At 34.1% G+C, this 26020-nt stretch overlaps 1 protein-coding gene across 1 annotated transcript in view; it reads right to left on the reverse strand.

Annotated features, from left to right (window-relative positions):
* Positions 1–24603, reverse strand: part of ARAP2 (ArfGAP with RhoGAP domain, ankyrin repeat and PH domain 2) — a 109656-nt gene extending 85053 nt beyond the window's left edge. The window contains exons 1-8 of the mRNA XM_031504565.2: positions 24512–24603; positions 23206–24221; positions 16955–17025; positions 15947–16026; positions 11194–11276; positions 10052–10399; positions 6977–7046; positions 1772–1892 (exon numbers count right to left, since the gene is read on the reverse strand). Of these exons, the coding sequence (XP_031360425.2) occupies positions 1772–1892; positions 6977–7046; positions 10052–10399; positions 11194–11276; positions 15947–16026; positions 16955–17025; positions 23206–24104 (1672 nt within the window). The 5' untranslated portion in view covers positions 24105–24221; positions 24512–24603. The remainder of the gene's footprint in view (positions 1–1771; positions 1893–6976; positions 7047–10051; positions 10400–11193; positions 11277–15946; positions 16027–16954; positions 17026–23205; positions 24222–24511) is intronic.
* Positions 24604–26020: the final 1417 nt, after the last annotated feature.

The following is a 26020-nucleotide window of genomic DNA, read 5'->3' on the forward strand; positions in this document are numbered from 1 at the left end:
CTGGCAAAATTAGCATGGAAGACTGCAGGTAGCACCATTGAAATAATAACATGCTTAGTTCATAAATGGCATATGTGCAACATACAGCAACAAATACACAAATTTAAGTATCATAAAATACTTTGTAGAAAAAGAAGACAGCAGATTAGCACAGGAAATGTGATCCAAGTGTTCCTGTATAAAATTTTGCTTTAAAATATATATATATGCTGTCTTGAAATACTCCAGTAATCTTTTCAAAGTACTTTAGTATAGCTGAGGCCACCAAATTACTCTAGAAGTGTTTTTTATAAAGGTATTTCACTCTACTGAAACAAAAATCTCACTGCATCTGAGTAATTCACTGCTATCCCTTGTTTGCTTATTTATTTTGCCCCCAAAAGCCCCTAAACTTTCCAAACCATTATATAGAGTGCTTTTCCCTCTGGATATTTAAATCCATCCAAAAGTAATGATATCTCAAAATACATGTAAAATTTCCATTTCAAAATATTTGAAAGAAGTTAAGTACCCTTTAAATAGTCCCAGAACAATTCCCAAACACAAATCCACAAAAGTAATAGCATCAAGTAAGAGTTTTGTTTTTTGCATATAACAGAAATCAAGGAGGTTTATTTACATACTTTACTGGGAATACATCATCTAGTTCTGGGCCACATTGCTTATATAATAGGCATTTCCAACCTTAAGTGAACAGCTTTACAGACATCTTACTATGTCCAAAGATGGCTATATACTGTATGAAAATGGAATTTCATGTGTAACAAGTGGTTGTTCTGAATATATTTTACAAGTCAGCATATTTTTATAATATCCAAGGCAAAGGTCTACAAAAAAAAAAGAAATTGCAACCCTCCAAAATGTATTGCACCAAGATGGTTATATTATAATTTATGAAAAAAATGAAAATAAATTTAGAAGAGAAATACAAAAATAATAAAGAAAAACATATTTTTAAACTCAGCTAAGAGCATAAAAATGACTGAAATTATTTGAGCCAAACCTGATAAGAAGGATTTGTTCACTGATGCTGCATTTCTGTTACAGCCTGCAGCAAATGTTTACTACCAACTATAACCCATAAAAATGGGATTTGATAATGGAAATGCTGAGAGACCCCAGAGCTATAATGGCTCTGGCATGTACTGCTGTAAATACATATTGCACAATTCTTTTCTAGGCATTCATTTTTATTTGTTTCCATAAACAAATCATACATGCACTGATATTGATTCCACATATTACAGCTGTAGGTTGATAAAGCATTCAATTAGAAGGCATATGAACTTCCTTGCTACAATTTAAATTTGTAATCTCTATCAATGCCTGGCTAAAAATACTGTATAGGACAAAAAATCTCAGATCACCTTTAATCACAGCAACACATCCCAGACATCATTCATTGTCTTTTTGTCAGTTTTTTATCAAGTGGTGACTCAGAGATGTCTGAGAGCACACAGGCTGTAAGAGCTGCTAGTGAGACTTGAGAAATGTTCAAACAAATTAATCTTTGGGAAGAATGGAGGAGGAGGAGGAAGAAGAGTTGGGAAAATAGCCTTATCATTTTGATATTTGAAAAAACTATTGTACAACAATTTACATTTTTCTTACAAAGTTTAGAGTTATCTCCAGTTTCACTTTATAAGCTTAAACCAACTGGATTCCAGAAATATTTTTAATACTATAAGAAGCTATATTTCACAAACGTAATTTATCAACTGTGATTACATGGCTTTTTGGCAATTTTTAGAAACACACATCTTCAACTTACCTTCCTTATCCACACGGAAAACAAAAGTCCTGTGGGACGTGACAACTTCAAACTTATTCTCCCCATGAACTCTTACTGTTGCTATTGCAGAGAGCAGTATTATTCCTTTTGAGAACACTTCCTGTAATAAAAAGACAGTCAAAATATTTAATTATCATGGCATTTTAAATTTCTCTGATGTAACACTACTTGTCATGATGTTTAGGGAGCTCACCACACTTAATGTAACTGACTGTGTTAACCCCTTCACTGCTTACCCCAGCACACCTGAAAGACATCCATACCACATGTTCAGTATATAAAGCTGGGGGAATGCTCACAGTAATTAAGCAGAATAGAGTCCTGCTCTCCTGGGGATGGCCAAACACCTGCCTGTCCATGAGAAGTGGTGGATGAACTCTGGTTTGCTTGTGCAGAACTTTTGCTTTACCTCCTGAAGAGTCTCTATCTCAACCCACAAGTTCTCTTGTTTATTCTCTGATTCTCTCACCATCCTGACTGTGAGAACAGTGAGTAGGTTGGGGCGTGGTTGCTGGCTGAGGTTAAACCACAATAATCTAGGGTCAGCACAAATTTTCCCAGTATTTTTAGATTTCCAACTAGGTATTAGGACAACTGAATGGAACACAAATGCAAGATGGGAAAAAGGAACTGCTACAAGTACTTCCTTCAAGTAGCTCACTTTTAAAGTAGTTAACCTAAGGGTTTGGGGTGGGGGTTGACAGGAAGGAAAGCTGAAGCAGACGTGCCTTTCAGAAATACATCTGTATTATTTCTGGATTCCAGAGTTAATGCTGCTCTTGTCTCCACTATGCTTTCATCAGTTCATTTTCAGAGCAAGACAACTCAGATATACTGGTGAAATTTGATTCAGATGCAGTAATAGTCTGAGTCACACCCCCCCCCCCCCCCCCCCATAAAGAAACTGTGCTGTAATAACTTCCCTTCCAAAGTATAAATTTTTGTAACAGACTCATACAAGCACTCAAGAAACATTGTGAACGTGAGGCAGGAAGGATGATACACTGCACCATTTTTTTGTTTACTGAGTTTAATATACTAATGTTGATTCACTCTGAGGTACTAATACATGTCAGAAAACGTAGTTCAGCAGATAAATAAATAGAAATATTGAAACACAGCAGAAGTACGCATGTTACTATATAGTTACACACAAGGAATAGTCAGAATTACCATAGAGAGAATTACATAGCTATTTTTATTATGGCTATATTTGTTAAAATAGTGATTTTAACATATTTTTAATGAGGTTGGATATTAAGTTAACTACTGATCCTTCCACGGTAAAACAAAAATTTTACATATACTGTTTCTATAGGTGTTCAGTTATAAATATGTTACGGTGTTTGCAGGCATCTACTGGCTGTATTTGGTACTACTGCAAGAGAATAACAGACTGCTGGAAGTTACAACTATTTGATTTCATTCACTCAAAAAGAAAAGTCAATTTCCTTTTAAGCTGAGCATAGTTTTGCTTTGCTATTTAAACAATCATCCATCATCCTTTTTAAAGCTTTGTTCTCCAAGGCATACAGATTTTCAAGTACAGTTTAAACCACAATAATTTTCAATCTATCTTTCTTGTGCAGCAGCTTTTCTTTCATGTGCAAAAAAAAATGCCTGTTACAAAGCTCTTGTAGATCAAGATACAATATCTCTCTTTGAAATACTCCAGACTAGAAATTACGTGAATTATTTAAGACTATAGAAAACAAACACAGCCAAGAACTTCACAGCCATTTGTTTTGTTACTGAGTGGTGTAAACTAGTTTTAGAGCTGCTAAGAATTCTCTGACAAAAAAATTTCTAGCAGGGAAAAGCAAAATGTTTGGGTGGGTCTTTTTAAATTGGCTGGTTCAGCATAAACTTTAATTTTCAAATAAAGCCCCACATCACTCCTTAATGGTTGTGATTCAGAGACGACCTAATGGACCCTGGAAAATACCATTTTGGACTACTTTGGTTTTACTTCCACAACTGATTAAGTATGACCTATTTCAGGAATGACAGTGATTCATCTGTTTTGCAGTGAATTTTGCTCTTGCTCACTTATACTGTGACACAAGAAAATGCTGAAGTTCTCCACTTGAAGAGTGAAATCTTTTTCCTAAATCACTAATGTATTTGTCAGGGATGCTGTTTTAAATAAAAACCTTCAACATAACCAGCAGTTTTTGCCTTACTATAAAGTGCATGGTAAAACATCAGATTTCTGTGAAAAGCAGGAAGAAATTTGAAACAAAACTTGTGCATATAGGGTAGATGAAAAAGCAACTCAAATTCTACCTTCTCCTTCTCAGTTAACCACACTCTGTTGAGACAAAGCCACAAGGGATGTTGCTCTGATTACTCAGAGCTTTCTCAGGACAAGGAACACACAAGAAATGACAGCAACACCGATTCAATCCAAAACTTTCCCTAGGTCAGATGCTATTTGTTAAAAGCTGAATCTTTTTTTCATGTATGCAGATACAAAGTAAAGAAGAGCTCTCTATTAAGTAGAAGTTGATACACAACTAAAGCAAGGTTAGAAAAAGATGTAGAAAATTGGTGCTTAAATCATTCAAAGAAGCACTGATATGGCCATTTTCAGGAATAATAGTCTCTGTGTCTTCCCTCTATAGTCTCTGGTTATTTCACTCTTCATTAGCCATGCAATAAACTTCCCCTTCTTGAGAACCTCACTCCTCTCTAGCTCCTAATTTGAATGACAAATAGAGCTATTTAATATTGGTAGTGTTTCTGGGTAAAATAAACAGTTCCATTCCACTGAGTCTAACCTTCTCTACTTATAAATAAGAAAAATATCTAGTATGATATACTTGAAAGAACTATACTTGAGAGAGTAGTATGAGAACTACTTTTAATTGATACATGAAACCAAAAGTATAACATGCTTGTCTGTGTTGGAATGTCCTAAGACAAACACAGATTAGAACAGAGAGAACTTGCCATTAAGTTCTAAAATTAAAACAACAACTTCCCCACTTAAATATATAAATGGCCAGCTATGTAGGTAGGAAGGGGGACATGCACAGCTTTGCAAGGAGCTCAAGGTGCACACAGGTCTTGATGGGTCTGCAAATAGTTGTTTATAATGTCAAGGTAACAACACACAAGCAACAGTAGGAAAAGGCTGATATCCATCTTACATGAAATATAACCACCCAAGATGTGGAGATAGTGATCCAGCAGAGACCACTGCACCAAAAACTCATTTTCTTGAGTGACACCACTGCTCATTCAGCACAGTCCCATTGGGCACTAAGAAATACTCGTACCTAACTATGTTTTCCTCCTATCTGCAAACTATTTTGAGTTTCAACAAATCCTCAGTTCCCAGAATTTGCTTCAGGCCTTGCAGTTCTCAGATGCAACATTTCTTCACCTTTGTGACTCGCCAAGTCAACAAGTCGGACACCCAGATTTGGTCAAACTGTATACACAGAGACCAAGCAGCTTTTCCTTCAATACCCAGAGTGAGGCTTGGAGTCAGATTTCAGGAAAAGTGAGACAAAGAGGCTTCAACACAAGTGTTTGCCAAGCTGCTGATAGCCTAACCTACCACACAGACCTTTTAAATAGAGGATGAAGAGTTGGTAGCTTCCTATATATCATGTGACACTCTAAACATTCATTTCAGCAGAAGGGAATACTTCTGGAATCTCTTATGACAAACAGACACATAACAAGTGCTATTCTAGCACAACTGACCTCCAAGCAACATTTTCAGTGACTTTCAAAAGGAAGGAAAAAAAATTCCCAGTGTAGATAAAAGACTAAGTTCTTTATTAGCATTTCTTTTCCCTAATTATGTTACAGATAGTGTTAAGCAAATCCCATTGCAGTATTTTTTCAAGTCTTTCTTAATGATTAACCCTGCTTTTCTGCTCCTCTGAAGCTGTGGGATCAATATACTGCAAAGGGGTACCACTTTTTGTCACTGTAATCCAAACATTATTCACCTTATTATATTGTTCCTTCACCTACAAAATCACGTCTTCTGCAAGTGAAGCGAAGTAAGCAAGTAAAAACAGATTGTTTTAAGTTTGCAGTCAGTAAACAGAAATACCAATGTAAATAATTTTTGAGCTTTTTCTTAGTTCCCCAGCCCCTCAGAAGATAAGAGTCTTATCCTACTTCAGTTCTTACATCCTCTCCCCATCATAAGCCATCTATAGGTCTCTTACCACCAATCAGCATATAGTTTCAGAACTTTTACCTAAAACTGTATTTTCCTAACGTAATATGCATCTTCAACAGGAAATGGTTTCCAGCATTTAAAATAACACATATGCACATGGAAGGGAACCTTAACTTCCCTTAACATGCATATTGTACAATCATCTATCACTTTTAAGTCTAAGAAGATCTTCACTACTTCCAAGAGGAAAAATTAATTAGTAAACCACAGAGCAAAAGAAAAAGAATTGTGTAGTGCTCTGAACGGCAAATACATGGAATTCCACAAGAATATACACTTTGTTGAAAACCATGATTTACAAATGCATTTTTGTATCACATATAAGAAGTGAGCTACTTTAATCAAAGCAGTTCATGAGCCTGCAAATGTTTCAGCAAAATTCAGTCCTCAGGTACAGAATCAAAACCAGCCCTACACACTGTAGTACTGTTTTTGAACATTCCCATTCAAACCTAACCTAGTTCCATGACATGCAATTATGCACAGAAGACAAACAGGAAAAAGACATTATTAATCAAAGAGTCGACAAGTGTATATGTTTGGGTTGTTTCATTTTTTTTTTTTTTAATGGTCTTCCATGCTACTTTTAATTTTGCTCTCACAATCTCCACTATGTCAGGTTCCCATGACAAGACACATGGCAAACACCATCAAAATAACATCTCTTAAAAGTGTTTAGCACGATCCTGTTCTGTTATAAAAACAGCATCAGTGTCAGTTTCTCACTAAAGTAAAAAAAAAAAAAATCAGATGCTATCTACCTAGAAAGGTGAGTAATAAAAGCCCTTCTAGGAAACAAAAGGATGAATACATGAAGACAAGGACACCTTAAAATGCTTAATTACATCTCACCCTAGCATTTTAGAATTGAAAATTAACCTAAGATGGATATTCATTTCTAATTATTCAGATTCTAATTACAGTACTTTGCATATTACACAGATGCATTTTGTTCTGAACGTGACCAAAACGTCTCTTACCTTTTCATTATTGTAATAAGAAATGCTCTCTCCATCAAATTTAACCCAGCGCTTCTGAAATACACGTTTCCTGTGAATCAAAAATTAACACAATTAATATACAGCTAACACTGATTTTAAGAATGTTTCAATCACAAATTATAGAAAGGTCAAATCTTGTTTAGCTTTCTGTTCAAATGAATATTCAGAACATAGAGCATAACTAAGTGCCACAAGCTCTATTAAGATACTGTCCAAAAATGAAAGCTAAGAACCTCAAGTGACCATCTTAGTGTTGTGCTTATGAAAAGGACATCTCTGTTTACAGGCTATGGTACCTCCAGTCATTCCATGTCAACACATCTCCTCAAGACTCTGTCTTCTGGCCAATGAAACAATAGCAGGACACTACATCTCCCAAAAAGTACAACATGAAATTTAATTTTCAATGTGTGTTATCAACTGGACCTCATTAATGGAAAACTTTCATTGTGCCATTAACTCATGCTCTATAAAGACATTCTAAAAATATATTTTTACATCAACCTGAAGTAGTCCATTACACTCACTAAAAATGTTGACAGCTTGTTAGTTATCACCTAAAAATGTCTCAGTTCTAAAATCTATTAAACAAGTTAATTAAGCAAGAACAAGACCCCATTAATGTATTTTCCCAACATTATTTCCTTTCCTTTTAAATGATTGCTCTGCATTAGGATTAGTAGACTGTGATAGCTTATCAAAACTTTAATCAAATAGCAGCTCTGGCTTAATTAATTTGCATTATATGACTACAATAAATCATCATTTTTCATAACCTGGAAAGGCCAATGTATCATCTACTTTGCATTAAAATGTCAATAAACTTCAAGATTATACAGGGACGAGTGAACCTAAGTACCACATACAATGTGACCAAACTGAAAGACTGTTCAATTATAGTGAATTAACTAAAAATAATTATAGTGAACTAAAAAAAAAAAAGAGAGCCCTTACTTTAATTACATGATTTGTAGCAATTTAAGAAAACAGTATAAATTATTTTCCCCAAAGAGTCACAAACTGCTGGGTGGAAATTGGAGCTTTATAAAAAGAATGGGAGGTGAAGAGCAGAAGAAAATATTCTGTTGACGGAAAATGAAATAAAATATGAGAGTGAGTTTGAAAAAATAGTTTGAAAAAAAATTATTTTAAAATTTTGGTTGGGTTTTTTTAATTCTTCAGACGTTTGAGAAATGGTGTTGTAAGTAAAAGAAACAAAAATGTATCATTCACTGAACCACCCCTGAGAAAAAGTCCTTGAAATGTAGCTTTGGACTGTCACTGGAACAAGGCTAATGACCATGCAACTTTTTTACTCAGTACTAACCACTACTGATTTTGTGGTTAACTCCTTATCTTTTCCAAATAATATATTCTCATGCATCACTTTCTTGAAGTTTTCGTAACTTGTTTTCAGCTCTATCCCTTCAAATAGAGCAAGACAAGCCAGCTGGAATCAAGAATTATACTTCTCATCACACTGCTAGTTAACTGCCAAAAGTGTTTAAAAGAAAATCCTGTAAGTAAAGTAAAACACAAGTTACAGCTAACTGCAGCTCTCCAATAATTCTAAAAAAAAAAAAAAAATGTGGAAACACTCTGTGGATAACTATTCTTTGGTAAATGGCAATCCATAAATGTGGAAGAAACTTCCAAAACAATTTAAAAAGGAAAGAAAATAGTTTTGAGCACATTGAAATTCTGTGATGGTAAAAGAATTTTATTAAACCTATTATTCCTTCTTGTTAATTACCTTCAACAATGCATCACTGTATTGACACAAAACCAAAATAAAAAAAGATATAATGTCAAATCAGATTCCCTAGAAAGGAGCAAGAAAAAATTGGAAATTGCTATACAACAGAGTTTCTTCCAGTGAGTTCAAATACAGTTGTATTCCAAAGCAATTTAATAACATAAATGTCTCACTAAAAATAAAAATTATACACTGAATTATATTGCTAAGGATTATTATGGCAACAAATAATCAAAGGAAAGGCAAAACACTTTAATAACTTTCAGCACAGCTCAAAGAACAGCCCTGAGAACAAAGAATGCAGATCTACTAAGGCTTGAATAGAAGTGCTGTAGGTGTATTATAGCACTAACAAATACAACAGTTTCAATTTCTAGATGCTAAGTCCTAATGAAGAGCAGAAATAGACTTAAAAAGTAAAACTGTGCTACTTTCAGTACAAAAAAGGATTCACAGAATTCATAAGAACATAAGTCATAAGAAAAATGGAAACTGAAAACTACAATTTAAAAGGAGGAGGTTAGAAGAATTTCAGAGTTAGCAACTATTTATGATGGAAGATCTGCTAATGAAGCATTCTTTAGTGAAAAACAGTCTAATGATAGCTGGAGTTTAAAAATCAATTAAAATAAAACAAAGAACTTATAACAAATCAAATATAAGATATGTTGTTGCTGTTATTGTTGTCATTTAACTCCCAAATGTGACAGAGAGAATTCATTTTCTATTGTGGTTCCTTCTCTTCATTATTTGAAATCTGAAGACTTAAGCTCAGATTTCTACCATCAAATTTTAGGCACAAAAATAAATTAAACAGGAGGAATTCAGCCCAGGTGAACTCTAAACTCAAAGCTCAAGTAACACAGACAGAAAGCAACAGGGCCTCCAGTCACACTAATTATTAAATTACAATCCATGGCCAAATTAGTAAAGTAATATTTCAAAATCAGAGTTTGTTTTCACTTACTTTGCAGCCCACAAAAAATCGGCAAAAATGTAGCAACTGGAAATACCAGCACAACTTCTTTCTATATTTTTTTCTCTATAGCTCATGAGTAGAGATCAACAATTTTAAGAAAAATATTTTTCCTGAACACATCTCCTAAAAAAACTTTAGGATAGGTAACATCATTAAAAAGTTTTAAATTCACAAAAGCCTGTTGGTCTTTCAATGAAAACAATTCCCTTTCCCTTCCCCTTCCACTATAAATACTAAGCAGTGACTAAATACAAACTTCATATCTCTCATGCAAACATTCATTGTCACAATTACACAAAAACCACTGCAAATACCATACCCTTGAGGAGATAATTTATCCAGCCATCCTGCTTTAACTTTCTTTAGTGATGGTCCATAAAAGCAAGCATATGGTGTTATTGATTCATTTCCAATCAAAGTCCGATCTCCACCAAATTGCCAAAAATTCATTTGCTCACTGGCCAAGTGATCAGAATCTCTACTTTGTATCTTACTGCAAGATGCTGAGTGTCTTTTGGTTTTATTTTTCTTTTTTTTTAAAGACAAAGAATGTTGTTCCACAGTAGAATATACAGATTCACTTTCAGATTCTTCTGGTGTTAACGATGGGTGTTCCTGAGACAAGGATTCATTTTTTGTAAATTCTTTTGTCTTCTCTTTCTGATTACTAAAGTAAGTGGAAAGGAAAAGTGAATTTTACTTTTAAAATGTATTACTATAATGCACAAGTACATAAAATTATTAATTAGAACAAATACTGGTAAGATGTAAGTATGTTTATAACTTGTATAATCACAGTGAACCACAGACCTGCTAAATACAATCTATCTTATAACTGTGACCATCTTGAATCCTCCTTTTCCATTCAACAGGAGTAGTACCATGATAACACTCCTTTGGAAGCCTGAACAGAAATTTAAAAGTAAATTCTCTTTCCTCAGAAAACTAGCTCTGCTCTTTTGAATACTTTTGATGGCTTGCATTATAACCTGTCTCTTCCCTCTCCCACCTCAACAGAACCTGGTGCAGACTGGAAAACTAAGAAGCACATTAGTTCCCACTTCATCAAACCACTGGCCACTGTCTCCTGACAGGAGTGGTGAATGTGTTTTAGTTTGTGCTTGTTTGGATGGGTTGGTTTTTTTCTTAATGACAAAGTAAATTATGACAGCAGTCAGACACAGCTACAAGACATATAAAAATGGATCTTGGTCTTCCTTATTCTATCTGGGGTAAACAGGGACACTCTCCAAATCGACAAGAGATTCTGTAACAGTTTAAAGAGTCTCAGAACAGCCACAGTTCCCAGGTTTGCCTCATACAGGATGGGGTAAAGCCTCAAACAGAAGAAAATAAATACAGTCATGGTTGTGCCCTCAGAGCCAGAGATTCACTTGTGACATCAGTAAATAACATTTTCTTCTTTACATTTTGAGTTTCTCAGTAATTCTTATTTAATACCATAGACTCTTGGAAGAATATTCTTCATTCATTCCTAGATCCAATTTATTTTCACAAGCCAGGGATTCATTTCCATGAAGTTCCTAGAAAAGAAATAGATTGTAACTAACATTTGTACTGAAGGAGTAAGTGATGTTTAAATTACTGTAGATACAAATCTCACAAAAACAGTCTAGCTAGCAATGCTGTTCTTTCCCCCATTTTCAAACATGCACTTGGAAGCTGATCTTTGTATTCTAAGAAATGTTATTTTCAATATTTAAGCATGGCCTAAAACACCTGATACAAACAAATCAGATAAAGAGATTCAGTATATAGAAATACCACTGATCTGATTTTTCTGAAGAAACCACTGACATCCTGGTTTTGGCAGGGACAGAGTCTATTTTCTTCCCAGCAGCTGTACAGGGCTATGTTTTACATTTGAGAATGAGAATAATGTTGATAACACACTGATGTTGCTGGGTACAGCTTACTCAAAGTCAAGGACTTTATAGTTTCCCATGCTCTGCCATCAAGCAAAGGAAGCCAGGAGGGTGCATGGCCAGGACAGCTGATCCAAGCTGGCCAAAGGGATCTTCCATAGCACAGAGCATCATGCTTTCTCCTTTCCACTAGAGTTCCTATCAGCATTAGTATTATTATTATTATTACATTTTGCTTTGTAGTAATTATAAAACTGGTCTTATTCCACCATCTAAGAGAACTGTTTTCCAGTTCTCACTGCAGTGGGAGTGAGCAAGCAGCTGTGTTCTAGTTACCAGCTGCTCTAGCTGAACCCAGTTAAACCACAACAACTGAATATTTTTTAAGCTCAAGAGACACTTCTTATATGCAGGTTAAGTACCATTTATGATTTGCCACTGCTAGCCTATCTTTCATAACAAAATTTCTTCTTGGAATAAATGTACAGCCTTCACAGAACACTAAAGATAAAATAATGGCAAATTCAAAATCCTAAAGCAACACTGAACCCAGACATACTCAATGTATCTCATTGGGTTTTTTGGGTCGTTTCTTGCTAAGAACTTCTTCCTAAAAGGCTCATCTATTAACTTTTTCTTAGAATTCTTTATCACACTGCTTTGTAAACTGCTTGCAGCGTACAAAATGTCAAGGTTAACACTGCTTGTGAACATTACATTTGACACTTACTAAACTTAATCTGACAATCATGTTGCACTCCTAAGCTTTTCAATATGTCATTATTCCTTTAAAAAACTCTAAATTTAACATCTTTATGCTTTCTGACAGAAGTGTTTTAATTAATTCATTTAAGGTTTTATGTGTATGCAACCAAGCTGAACAACAACACTGCCATTTGTTTTCTGAGTAGCAGCTCATAATCTTGTACTTGAGGACTGTACCTTGGCAACATGGGAAGGCAAGACTAAAAAAAGACATAGTTCAAAGCAAAGCAGAGGAAATGTGCAGCAAAAATGCAGAAATCAGTCTGATGCTAGGATAAATCTAGGTGAACTGTCTTCCTCTGCCAACCAGACCCATTATAAAAATAAAAACCCACCAAAACCTAACCACCCACACATCACAGTACTATGCTGCAGCTAAAGAGCTAGCTAAAAAAAAAAAAAAAAAAAAAAAAAAAAACCAAATAATATACAAACTCCCCACACATACAAATCCAACCTAAGAAACCCTACAAAAAACTAAGCATCAATATACCTTGTAAACAAATTAAATAGAAAACTCAAAAGCAATCTATCCACTGTTTATCAAGTATCTGCATTGCCTGGAATCTCCCAAAAGAAGGGGAAATGGCCACACTTCTGCACAGTAGTTAATTTGCAAATATCATGGTGCATGAAACATCTTCAGAGTAAAAATAGTCAGTATTCTTTATCTTCATTTGCTTATCAGGATCCAATTCAAATCCATCCCCACTGAAACTACATGGTAGTACCTCTTCCTGCCTGTCACAAACCATTAAAACAACAGTTTGATGTCCTGCTTGTGCTCACGCCATACTCTTCAGTACTTGAGTGAATTCAGAGAGCCACATAACTTCCAAGCAATAACTAAGAAATGCATTTCTATTGTCAGTAGTATTTAAAATGTAAAAGTCCACAAATGAAGAAGTTCTATTTACTCACAAAAATCTTTTTCAAACAAATGAAACCCAAGTATTTGCATTGTCCTGTTTACAGAAATATCCTGCAAGATGCTCAGACTCAATACAAGACAAAATCCCCACCTCCTTCAAGTGTCTGAGGTATTACAAAAAACATTTTCTCACTAAATGCAACACAGCCAGCCTTCCATAGTGTCCCAATACCCAGAAGTTCACACAATTTACTGAGCTCAGATTGCATGTTTAATTTAATCTTTCTACTGCAAGAAATAAAGCTAGTATTTCACTTATAAGGCCTAAACTCACTAGAATTCAATCTTCCTCTGGAGGAATTCTAATATACTTGACTCTTTTCGTTAGACACAACAATAAAATGTCACTAAAATACCTGGATTTTTGAGTGGTTTTGAGTGGATTTTTGTGTTGCTTTTAAATCAGCATTAAAAAAAAAAAAAAAAAAAACAGTTCCATCTCCAGGTTGCCCTTCAGAGGTTTCTCTTTATACTTATCTTTCTTCATGACCCAAATCTAACTCATATTTTCTTTATTAACCTTCATTCCCCTGTTCTCTCATGCTCACTTACTTCCAGTCTGTAGTGACTCATTACCTATTGCTATAGTCACTCCCTTCATAAAAGTCTACAGAAGCTTTTTCTTTACACCAATGAAACAGAAAGAAGGGTGATGGCTAACTTACAAGCCCTTAAAAGAAAATTTCAGTCAGTAAGTATAACTTAACACCTTTTAATATATATGAAAAAACTATAGTCTCATGACTTTAGATGAAGCAGCAGCAACAAGATCTAAAATCTCAGATACTTTACAGTGTTATCTAAATATTCTTATTTGTTCTTAGGATATTTTCTTCTACTGAAAAAAAAAAAAACCTGAAAGCGAAATGTATCTCAAGATGTTTGTTTTACAGTTCTTCTTTATGACCTTTGTCCACAATTAAGTGCTAATGGAACTAAAATCAGCTATGAAGTTTCCAACAGGCATGTGATAAACATAACACAAGAAACTGTTCACATACATGGAAGTGATATTAAACTCCAAATATTCAGATCAGGTAAAGGATGTCACAATATACTGTATTAATCATGATTCTACAACCAGCAAAATAGCAATTTAGTTTCAAGCCGTTAACCCAGTTTAACAGCATGGTATTTTTGTACTTTGTACCTTTGTGAGATAAGAAAGAGTTCTAACAACCTTTCTGGGTATGCTTTTTCATAAACAACCATTGCAATTAAATGTACAGAATAATGCTAAGAAGTAACAAGAAGGCTAAGAAACTTTTTCTAGAAAATCAGCTTTGACCATTGAAACAACTATAACAAAGTTAAATTTTGAATTTTTAAAGAGATTGGCAGAGACAACAATAACTAGCACAGACAAGGCATTGCATTCAAGGAAAGAAAATGAATACTCTAAAGTTAGCTTTGCATGCACATAACAAGAACAAGTAGGAAAGACACGGTATGATTTTATGTGTACTGTGTTAAAAGCTCAATAACAACAAAAGAGCATAGTCCAAAACAACGTATACATCAAAAAGAGACTGCTTTTATTCCTTTAAAACTACTCTCATTAGAAGATAAAATTTGAACCATTTACTTTTATTGATCAATTCTAAAGAAATTAGAATGGGAGAAAGAAAAACCCTAGAAATCCATTTGAGTAGTTTTTATTTTAGTCAATAGTTTACAATAATTTAAAAATGAAACATTAGATTGAAGACCAGGCCAGAAGAATTTTCTGTTATCTTTAGTTCTGTGGCTTGAAACTGGCTGGGGAAAGTGTAAGTAATCACAGAATCAACAATTTCTGGTCTGCTTCTTGCTAAGACAGAAGCAGGAGCTGGAAATTCATGGCATTTGGCAGATGCCTCACTAAGCTAATTTACCTCTCATATCTCCCTCCACGTGATTCAGAAGTCTGTCCACATATCATGTGTGGCATTCACATCATCAACCACTGACCCCAACAAAAACGTTCACTTCAGAGAATCCTAAAAGAAAAGTGACTTTCTGGGAATATAGCAAGTTTAGGAGATGCATGAAAAAATATCATGCAAGAACTAAAAAGACCTGAGAACTTTCATATACAGGAATTGAAAGAGGGCATGGCCAAACGTGACCATCATATTACCTAACCTAATGTACAAGCTGCTTTCACAGGATATGGAAAAGTCTGTGCAGAGATATCCAGTCTTGATCTGCAATTCTCAGATGAGAAGAAAGCCACTGTTAGCCTTCTTAGTAAATTCTAACATTTCAAATTTCAACAGCTTCCCCTCAATTATGCACAAAGGACTGTACCAAAATACGGCAGTTCTAGCCAATGGAGTTAAACAAAATCAGTTATCTGTCCTACATGGTTTAAAAAAAGAGAAAAAAAAAAAAAAAAGAAAAAAAAGAAACAACCAAAACACACACTGCAGCTTCCTAATATTGTTGAACATATACTTTATATTTTGAGATTAACAAAAGTCATTAGTCCTCATATACTTATGTCATAAACCCTTTGCATATACCCAAAATATCAGAAATAGTACCAGCAACTAAAAGAGCACAAAATAAAAATAAGTAAGGCCAGTATGAAATATCCACCATGAAGATTAAAGTGAAGACACACTATATACATTCAACTGTCTCAACTTACTTCAGCATCTTTAGCGTTGTCACAAATAAAGGTTTCCCCATATGGAGAGATAATGGATGGCTTTTCCTCCAGGAAAGTATCTTAAAGCAAATAAATAAATAAATAGATACAGTCACACAGTGCTCTACTAAATGCTCTGCTAAAGTCATAATAAAATCAGCCAGGGAGACAGATTTTTCAGCTTGAAATTTCCCTGTCCTTCCCAGAAAAAACTTTGAGGAACAAGAAACAATGTCCAATTTCTATGTGAACTCCAAATACCTTATTTTCACCACAGACATTATCATTATTATTATGTAATTTGAATATAACCTGCATACAAGCATTGTCTTCTTTCCTACTCTGCATCAAGTTGAAATAAAAAAAAACTTAACTTGTCTAGTCTAACAAGCAATAACTCCAAAACTCTTTATTCTGACTTAAAAAAAATACCAAAAGTAAACCACCACACAACACTTTTGTGCACTATCTTCATTTTGCCACCAAGTATATGCTTAAAATAAATACACCTAACTTCAAAAAAGACATATTTTTTGAATATGACAGAAGTTTCCAGCTGACTGTACAAGATTTCAAAACACTTCAGTAAACTATTTAATACAATAAATTTCGTGTTCTTTCCAGGAGCTATGAGCACTTATAAACAAATTAAGCAACATTAGTCAGGAATACACTCCTTATCTCTTCCAAGAAATTAACTCTGCTTCAAAAAATCTGGATCTAATATTAGAAACTTAAAACAGTAGTCTAAAAAAAAAGGTGTATTAAAATAAATGGTGCTTAAAGAGTAGATTTTCTAATTTCTACTTTATTTGGTTGTAACCAAAAAATAAGTAAAAATTCAGAACTGATTAAATACTATTTATGCTATCACATAAATCAGTTCTTCTAGATCTTTGAGATGCCCAATATTTCTTAAAATAGGTAAGTAATACTTATTTTAGACAACCAGTCCAAATTTTTTTCCCCTTAATATTCAAGAGGTAAATATCAGCATGCTTAACTCACTGTTTTGTGAAGTTTGCCTCCCAGTGCAAGAAATATTTACAAGGCCCATATTTCTTCTTCTCTGAAGGGAACTTGAACAAAACAAAGCACAGAATGAAAACATTAATTGAAATTTCCCAGAAAATAAGCAAAAACATTTCATGCAGTTGAACAAATAAATTTATATACAAATATAGAAACAATAGATTTAAATTTTGGGAAATTTTCTGATTTATTTTGAAATAAATATTAATCTAATATTAATTAGTCACACAATATTATGTTTTCCTCCCCTTATGACATTGAATACTTCTCTGATCCTAGCAGACATCTCAAATTTGGGGTTATTTTTTTGTTCTGAATTGACCTTAAAAACATTGAGATTGGTTAAAGAATAGAAATTCCTGATCCCCGACCTTTCCCTTCCCTTCACAATGATTACCAATGACTGTAGTTAAAAAAGAATGTACTATGAAAATCTACTTTAAATCCATAAGGGGCCTGAGAATCCAGACAAAACATGCTCCCAAGCACTGGAAAAAAAAAAATTACTGCAAAATTTTACTTTCCTAAGGTGAATTATTTTTCCCCACAAAGTTTTAAAACCAAGAGGTAAATGGCATTACATTGCAACTGACAGTGACAACCCCTACACAATTTATACACAGGTAAAAAGGTAACTCCATGCATAGCAGAAAAGTCATTTTATTAGTGGTGTGCTGGCCCCGTGTATTTCAGCAATTTCAGCAAGTATATTGCAATATTATTGCTATTATTAATATTTCAGGTTTATAATCAGAACACAGGAAGAAAAATATGTGAATTAGAAAATATCTAACCCACCTTCACTAGTCCAGTATTCTGGATTAAAGGTCTTCTCAGTCAAGCTCTGAACTCCCCCATTAACATAATTAGCAATTTTTCATCTTAGTTTCATTTTCTCTGCTTAAAATAAGCATACTGAAGGTCCTCATGCATCCTTACAGAATATTCTGAGGCTTATAAATGCCATGTAAGAGCTTGATTGGTTTTTGTAACAGTTTGTGGGTCCTCCATCCTTTAAAGCCAAAGGCAATTGTCTTCTACTAAAAATATAAATCTCCTAAATTTTGTTTCCTTTTTTAACATATTGAGAAATTGTATTATTTTAAGATAAGCTACATTTAGAACTTTAGACCTACTGTTCCATGAAGTCCAACTTGAATCACTCTTAACTACAAAATGATGCTTCTTTGTGACAGAAAGCAAGCATTCATGAACTACTATTTCACACGATTTTTACTCCACACCTAAATCTGCCTCAAAAATTTTATTAGATTAAATTCAAGATAGAAGCCACACCATGCAAAGTTACTTGACATTTCAAATGTTACCCAGGTTACATAAACTAAGTTCCCCAATGATTACATTTTAAAATCATGGGTTTAGAAAACACAGGGTGAGTTTGGCCCAGTGATCATGGATCATGGCCTAGCTCTCATATACAATTGCCTACTGTCCTGAGTCATAATTACAATAAATACTTTAAAAGTCTGTGTTTCATCATACATTTTACTAAAATTCATGTAGTTACACTTTTTGAATCTCCATTAGCAAACTAATTTCATGTATTTGTACGAACTTAGTATGCTTTAAAAAAACCAAAACCTAACCTCATGCATTTCAACACAGATCAGATTTTTTGCTGGTAGGTTGGTATCTTTTGAAGGGTATTAGCAGTATTAAACTAAATTAAGACTTACAGATAAACAGCTTTGACTTGAAAAGCTTTTAAAAGTATGGAGGCTTTCCTTGTATAAAACAGTGAGTCATTTGCTTAGTTTCAGGGTGGATGGATAATTTCACCAGGTAATGAAAAATAACAAGTCAGCTTAAAAAAAAAAAAAAAAAATCACACACACACAAAGTACCTTACACTTTTTTTTTTTTTTAAATCCATATACTTTTCAGGACTTGTGTATTCTTTTTGATCATGCACCTACATTTATGTATGGCACAAAATCCTGCTGAAAAACTAACTATATGTTTTTTCCCAGCATTCAAAAATACCTGTCATTTTTGGAAAGCAAATTTCTAACTTACATAAATTAAAAACTGCCTGAAGATATAAAATAAACTAAATGAGCTCACTTTGAGTATCTACTTGAAAAATTATGTGTCATAAAAACCCTACAGTACAAGGTATAAAATGATAATAATTTGTGAATGATTAATACAATAGTAAGCTAGTTGTTGTACAAAATAAATATCTGGATTTAAAGAGAGAAAAATACTGAAGACAGCTGTTGGAGGAAAAAATTTAAAAAAAAATCTTATAAAAATAGAAAAAAAAAATCTTATAGCTGTATTAACTGTATCAATCTATGACTTTTTCTTTGCCATTTCAGAAAGTGAAACCTGTTCTCTTTAATTTTTTCAATTCAAAAACTGAGTACCGCAAACAAGATTGATGATATTCTCTATTTTGCTCTTTAATGGAAGGTTGGTGCAAGCAGTCTGCCAATCAAAAAGTGCACCAATTTTTCAAAGGTAATTAATGATAATAATTTCAATTATTATTCAGTGTTGACTTTGTTACAGCTGAGGTGATTGAGACTCCCTGTTTTCATATATTAAGAGGTACCAGATACAGCTCAAGCTGCACACAGTTCTCTAGCACCCCATATTATGCATAAACAGGATGAAAAGATGTGATGAAGCAGTGACTGGTCCTGCTAAATGCTGAAAGGCTGGAAAGTTAAAACTTTGCACAGAACTTTTCATCAAGCTGGTTTATTCAATATACTCCTGTCACCTTGCAAGTAAGTGAGGGAAGGAGGTCAGTACATGCAGCCAGTGCCTCAAAGTCTTTACTTGGCATTCATCTGCTGAGTGTTTTAAATGAAAGAAGCTTTTGTTTTCAAACTCATTCAAGACAAGTTTTCACTTCTATCTCAAGACCTAACCCTCCCATAATGCAAACACATTAAAATTGCTCTAGCGGGCCGTGTTAAACCTTTGGGGTTCATAGACTGCTAGCAGAGGTAAAGTAATAATGACACTTTACCACAGGAAAAAAGAGGGACCAGTTTCTGTCTTCTACAACATTTATTTTGTGTGGCAGAACATAGTAGTGGTAGAACACAACTCCAGTCTTGCACCTCATTAGCAATCTTGACCACTTGTATGTTAAGAAAGAGTTTAAAGGGTATCGGCACCAAGCAAGAAATTCTAACTATAGGATCTGCCAGCTGCAGAAAAAAAAAATGGTGCCTGCTCAGGCCAAGCACCATTATCTATTTTTCTTAATTATATTGTCCCCCATATGCAGGATGCTGTCCAGAATTTTGGTCTTGTTTTTCTTACTTCTCTTAATAAAGAATCAGAACAATGCCACTACCACACAACACAAGTAACAAAGATGGATGACATGAAAAAAATCTAAAAACTTGTATAGTTAATCAGTCTTAAATTTTATCTGCATATCATTCTGTACAAAAATCAGATCTACCATGTTATAAGTCTGCTTCAGCTTTTTGTTTGAACATTGATTGCTTCCCAGAATGATGCAATGGTAACTATTTCACAGAGGAGTGACTGCTAGTTCACATTATCCAAAGTCTCTAAAACTATTTCAAAACTAATTACGTTTAATCTTGTCATAAACACACATTAGTGGTTAGGTCCATCCATTGCAATACTTCAATTATTTTCAATTTTTCACTTTGTGGTTTTAAACACCTTTTGGCTGATCTTTAATAATTCTCTAACAAGAGAGAGTTCATAATGATACAATAAGGAAAAGTCCAGCTGAAAATAATTTAGTATAACTACACATCAATACTGAGCAACAAAAACCAGTACTAAAATCTGTACAATAACTCCACTATTAAGAAAAAATTGTAATTCTCACTTTTTTCTTTTTTAATTCTGCACCCCCATTATTACAGTGCTGCCACACTGTAGTGCCATAATTCATATAAGAATTTGAGTATTTTCAACTTCTAAAATGCTATGGTGTCTTTCCAGATGCCAGCCTGCTTTGTTACAGGCAAAAGCCAGGTGCAGAAGTGAGGCACAGAGAAGCAGATAAAATTGGAAGGGAGGTAAGTGCATCAGTAGTAATAAAAAATGACACAGTCAGAGCCCTACTATGGGGCACAAGGAGACCCACTGTAAGAACTTTTTGTGCTAAAGGCACACAGGAGGTGATGAGAAAAGTACTCCTTGCATAAAATTTAATGACTAATATCTATGAATGACTAGAAGGAAATGCTGACTTCCCCAGATTTCAGCAGGATTTCTCTGCCTTTATATAATATAATAAGGATTACACCAGCATCTGCCAATAAGGCTGGCTGAGGCTGTTTGTCTATGCAATTCTGTGAGAAAGATACAGTCTTTCCTGAGTTTAAAGATGTTTGCATGATGCCATTTTAAAGTTTTGTATTAGTTCTCCACCCCTATGAAAAAGTTGTCAGCAAGGTTATCAAGAATGTTTCTGCAAAGTTTAAGTTTGGTTATGTTAGCCTCGATCTTTGGCAGACAGACTCAGGTCCCTCAGGATTTCCACACTGCTGTAACTGGAGCATAAAGACCAAGAAAAGATACTGGAGCTCACAAGTCAAAATAGTGGGTTAATGAAGTTAGTGACCCAGTCACATACCAATCACTAACAGACTGGGAATTGGAGGATTTACTCCAATGGTGGGAAGACTACAAAAACAGCATATTCTCTTAACTGGATGATTGTTTCTCAAAAGACAGTGAGAGTACTCTTTTAGTATGTAGTTATTATTTTTTAGGTTAAGAATCCCATTTTGTATCAGCATGAATAGCTTTATTAAATGAAGTAGGGATAATCACTCTACAAAAATTAACATAAATCTGCTCCTCACTGAAAGACAGGTATACTTAAGTTTCAATGAGCACAATGTTTTTGTAATTTAGAAGACATCAATGAAGCAGTTTTTAAGGCACACCAAAAAAATCACTAATTGTTGCAAAGAATCTTTGCCGCTTCACCTGATCAAACAATTGTATTACAAGATTAATTTTGACATCATTCAGTAATATAAAAACTTATAAATGCTGGGAAACCCCTGCATTTAGAGCATGTATAAACTCGATGATGTTTCTAACTGCTGAGATATGCAGATTAAAAACTCAAGATAAATACAAAACATTCTTAGACATGTCCCTTCCAGCCATAGCTTGTGGTTCAAAAAAAATTTAAAAAAAAAAAAAAAAAAATCAACCTATGATCTGGATATGGCCACACCAACAAAACTTTGCATATGCTTCTGCAGTAATTTTTCCTCTGTTTAACACACTTGACAACTTGACAAATGTCACCAGCATGACAACTAAAACTTACTTAATAGATCCAAATATATTACAAATTAACCTGTGTGGAGATATTTTTTGCTTAAAGACTGTAATATTGTATTGCGATTGACTACATATTCAGTGCCTATTATTTATAACATTCCAACAATTATATTTTTGTTAAGATAGGTCTTGAATTAAGTCTCAACAGCAGATATTTTTCTCAACATTCTATCATACTTTTCCCAGATGAGCTACAACTAATGCTTTTTCAAGAAATAAGTGCCACTCAGTAATTTCTGAATTCAAATTATGAACTCAACCATTTTGAAGGAAGAAAAATACAGTCACATCACCTGAATACTTAGAAATAAATTAAAAGGTTCCAGAAACGCTGAAAAACCTTTCACATCTATTATCTTTTTTTTTTTTCTTCCTTTTTCCACTGCTGTTTTCCCTTGCTGGAATGTCTCAGAAATATTTTAATACTAGAAATATCATTAAAAGCTAAGGTTTTGCTGTTATGAGACCACCAGCAAGAGCCAATACATAATATGAATAAATGGTTACTTTCATTCTCCAAAGTTAACAATTAAATGACTACCAGTTCAGAAATTAACCCAAAAGCCATCTTGAAGTTCTTGATTATGCTTTATATAAGGGTTTTGAGTTGTATCTAAATCAATAAAGCCTCCTTTCTTTGTTAATATGTAGCTGCAGAGAAAATTGGGGCAGTTTTAAGGACACACTGTTCTAAAATTTCCCTTTACACTCTCATTTTTGCTTTTAAAGTACACTGAAGCTTAATCCTTCTTCAATTAATTTGGCAACATTCATATCCGATCCCGTGTATTTACAGCATGTATTTAAAAAAAAAGACATAAAGAAAAAAAAAAAATCAAGAAATTCCAAACTTTAAGTTCTACCATGACAGTAATTTCTCATTAGTAATGAACAGCAATTACCTTGATGAAGCTTGAACTTTACTTGATTCAGGAATTTCTGGTACAGGTCGATGCCTTAAGATAAAAGATCGGCTTGCTCTTGGAAATACTTTCATGCAGTTCAGCGTACAGGAATCATATAAGTCATTGTCTATCATTTCTCCTTTAAACTTATAGAATGGAGAATCTGGTTTACTGTCATATAAATCACCCTCATCTGCAAACCTCTGTTTATTTTCCTTGCATTTTGTTTCACAGGAATGAACAAATGAAGGAGGATCAGGGAACAATAAAGGGCCAGTCAAGTGCTCATCAGCATGGTATGCAGCAGCTTCTGTCAGTGATGCATCTTGCTCAGTATTCGTCTTCATATTTCTACTTTGACTGACAGCTTTTAGTATGCTGTCTGAATTCTGGTATAAACTAGAAAAATCCAAATTTGTAAAGCTATCATCATTTGCCTCCATTGAGTTCTGCTCTGCAAGTTCAAGCCTTTCCTTATTGACGTAAGATTTTTTAAGTTGTTCTGATGATGTTTCAGGCATCCGATCTACACTTGAACTGTTTACAGGAGACTCCTGATCTGAGGATGAATACTGCTTCTCTTCCAAACCTTTGAATTTGAATTTTAAATTTTCACAGAAAAGAGAATTTCCTTGAATTTCTGAAAGACTGTCTAACTGTTTAAGAATCCTTCTGCGATGTCCTGTAGGCAACACTCCCATTTGCTGAAGCACACTGTTATTGATTCCCACACAATCTGTCACAGTGTTATAGCCATATTTTTTAAAGTTAGGAAGATACTGTGCAAGGTTAATGTTGATCAAAAATTCTTCAATATCAGTGCCATTGCCTGTGGATAACATGACTTCATTCCGTATATTGCCCCACACAGTCATGTAGAAATAGTCAGGTTGCATGCATGCTCACTAGCAAGAAAACTCTATTGAATTTGGTGTCCACCAGCCAATAGAAAATATCCGTTTCCTCATGACACCTCTTCAAGTTTCTTCACTTTAAACTGATTTTTTTTAAGACTGCAAACATATGGAAAAGAGAAAGTACATTAAAAAAAATCCTCACCTGAACCTCACAATTACCTTGAATAAAATTGTGAAAGACTCCCTGTCAGATAAACAGTATTATTTTTTCATTGTTTGTATACAATAATTTCAAAAAGAGTAAACCCTTCCTTTTATCTTAGCCTATATAAAGAAAATAGCAAAATCAAAGTCTCAGCACAAATAATACAGACTTAAAACACATAATCCTAGTAGTTAAACATTAAGATGAACAGTTAAGAAATGAACCACTTATCTATACACACTCTTATTCCACAGTACTTGGATATCAGGGAAAGAGTTGTCCAAGACCACAGCTGGAACCTAAAACTTTCCTATTTCCACACTAGCACCAATTAATTATGGAACAGAACTTCTACTTCCTTATCTTCCAATCTCAAAATCGTTTTAACATAGACACAGACCTGCAATGGAAGAAAGGAAAAACGACTGTCTAGAGCATTCTATGCGAACCATGCATTCAAGCCCTCTTCAACTCAGAACCCAACTTATCCTCAATAACATGGTTTGCAACAGTAGATCCAGCCCTTCAAACAAACTGTCCTGAAAGAACACAGCAAACTCTTGTTAGAGTTGGTAAGCACCAACTCTAACAAGGAAGCAGTTTTCTCTTCACCACAAAGAGAACAGGCATGACCCCACAGGCAAGTTCTGGCTGTCCATGAATTTTTCCTTAGTATTTTCCAACTCAGCTCTTATTCTCCAGATTTCATCTATTTGAGTTATTCTTTTTTTCAGGGCCATGTCTAAATTCACAATTTACAAAAACCAGATGCTACTGTTCTGAAAGTGTTTGAAACAGTCTGAAATAATATTTCAAGGTGTAAGATCAGCAACACTCAACAGGTTTTTCACCTCTCTCTTTCTGTAGAAAAAGTAATTTGGCCTTGGGGAAACCTGCTGACTGTAACAGCTACCCTGGCATGCAGGTACTAGCCTTAAGCAGTCTGGAAAAGAAAGAAAAGCTTCCGTGGAAGAGCATTAAGATTTAAGCAGCATTTAGAAACAGGAGAAATGTTATGCCCAGAATTTGTCTGTGGTAGTAGGCATTGATACCTAATTCTTCAAAGTATTTCATGACAAAAACATGCAGTATTTATGATCTAGAATTTAGGCTTAAAACATTGCCTACATTTTTACTGTATCAATTGCTATAAGTTTTCCTTTATTAAAATAAATCATTGGATTCTCTCTAGTCTATAGCTTCATTTTTCAGGATATATTTTTTATCAGCTTTGATCACTACCCACAATTCTGAGAAGTGGCTTATCTTGAATATTAAATTGATATAATTAAAACCTTTTAGAGAGACAACTCTAAAGTAAATCAGATATCAACCTCTCAGGAGAGATAAACTTTTTTACAGAGTTAACCCTCAATTAAAGATTCCCAAGTCATTTAAATTCAAAAAGCTCATTTAAAAAATTTTAAGTCATTTAAATTCAATTAGATTGATCTAAACTGATTAACAATCCACTTTTGTATTTACCTTTGTCCCATCCTTACCTGCATGCTTATATAAACTTTCATCATTCCTTAAAAAAATTGAAAACTCAGCATTTCCTCAAAATTTTCAAGGCAGCCTGTAGTCATAAGGGATAAAATTCAACAGTATGGCCTCCACTCATCTCTAAACCCTGGAAAACGTAAATGTATATCCTCTTAACTAGATGAATATATATTCTCAGATTCTGAGTACAGAATGAAAAAAAAAAAAAGTACAGAAATTAATTACCAGGTGGAAAAAATATCAG

This window comes from Lonchura striata, chromosome 4 (genome assembly GCF_046129695.1).
Source record: "Lonchura striata isolate bLonStr1 chromosome 4, bLonStr1.mat, whole genome shotgun sequence".
Taxonomy (NCBI): Eukaryota; Metazoa; Chordata; class Aves; order Passeriformes; family Estrildidae; genus Lonchura; species Lonchura striata.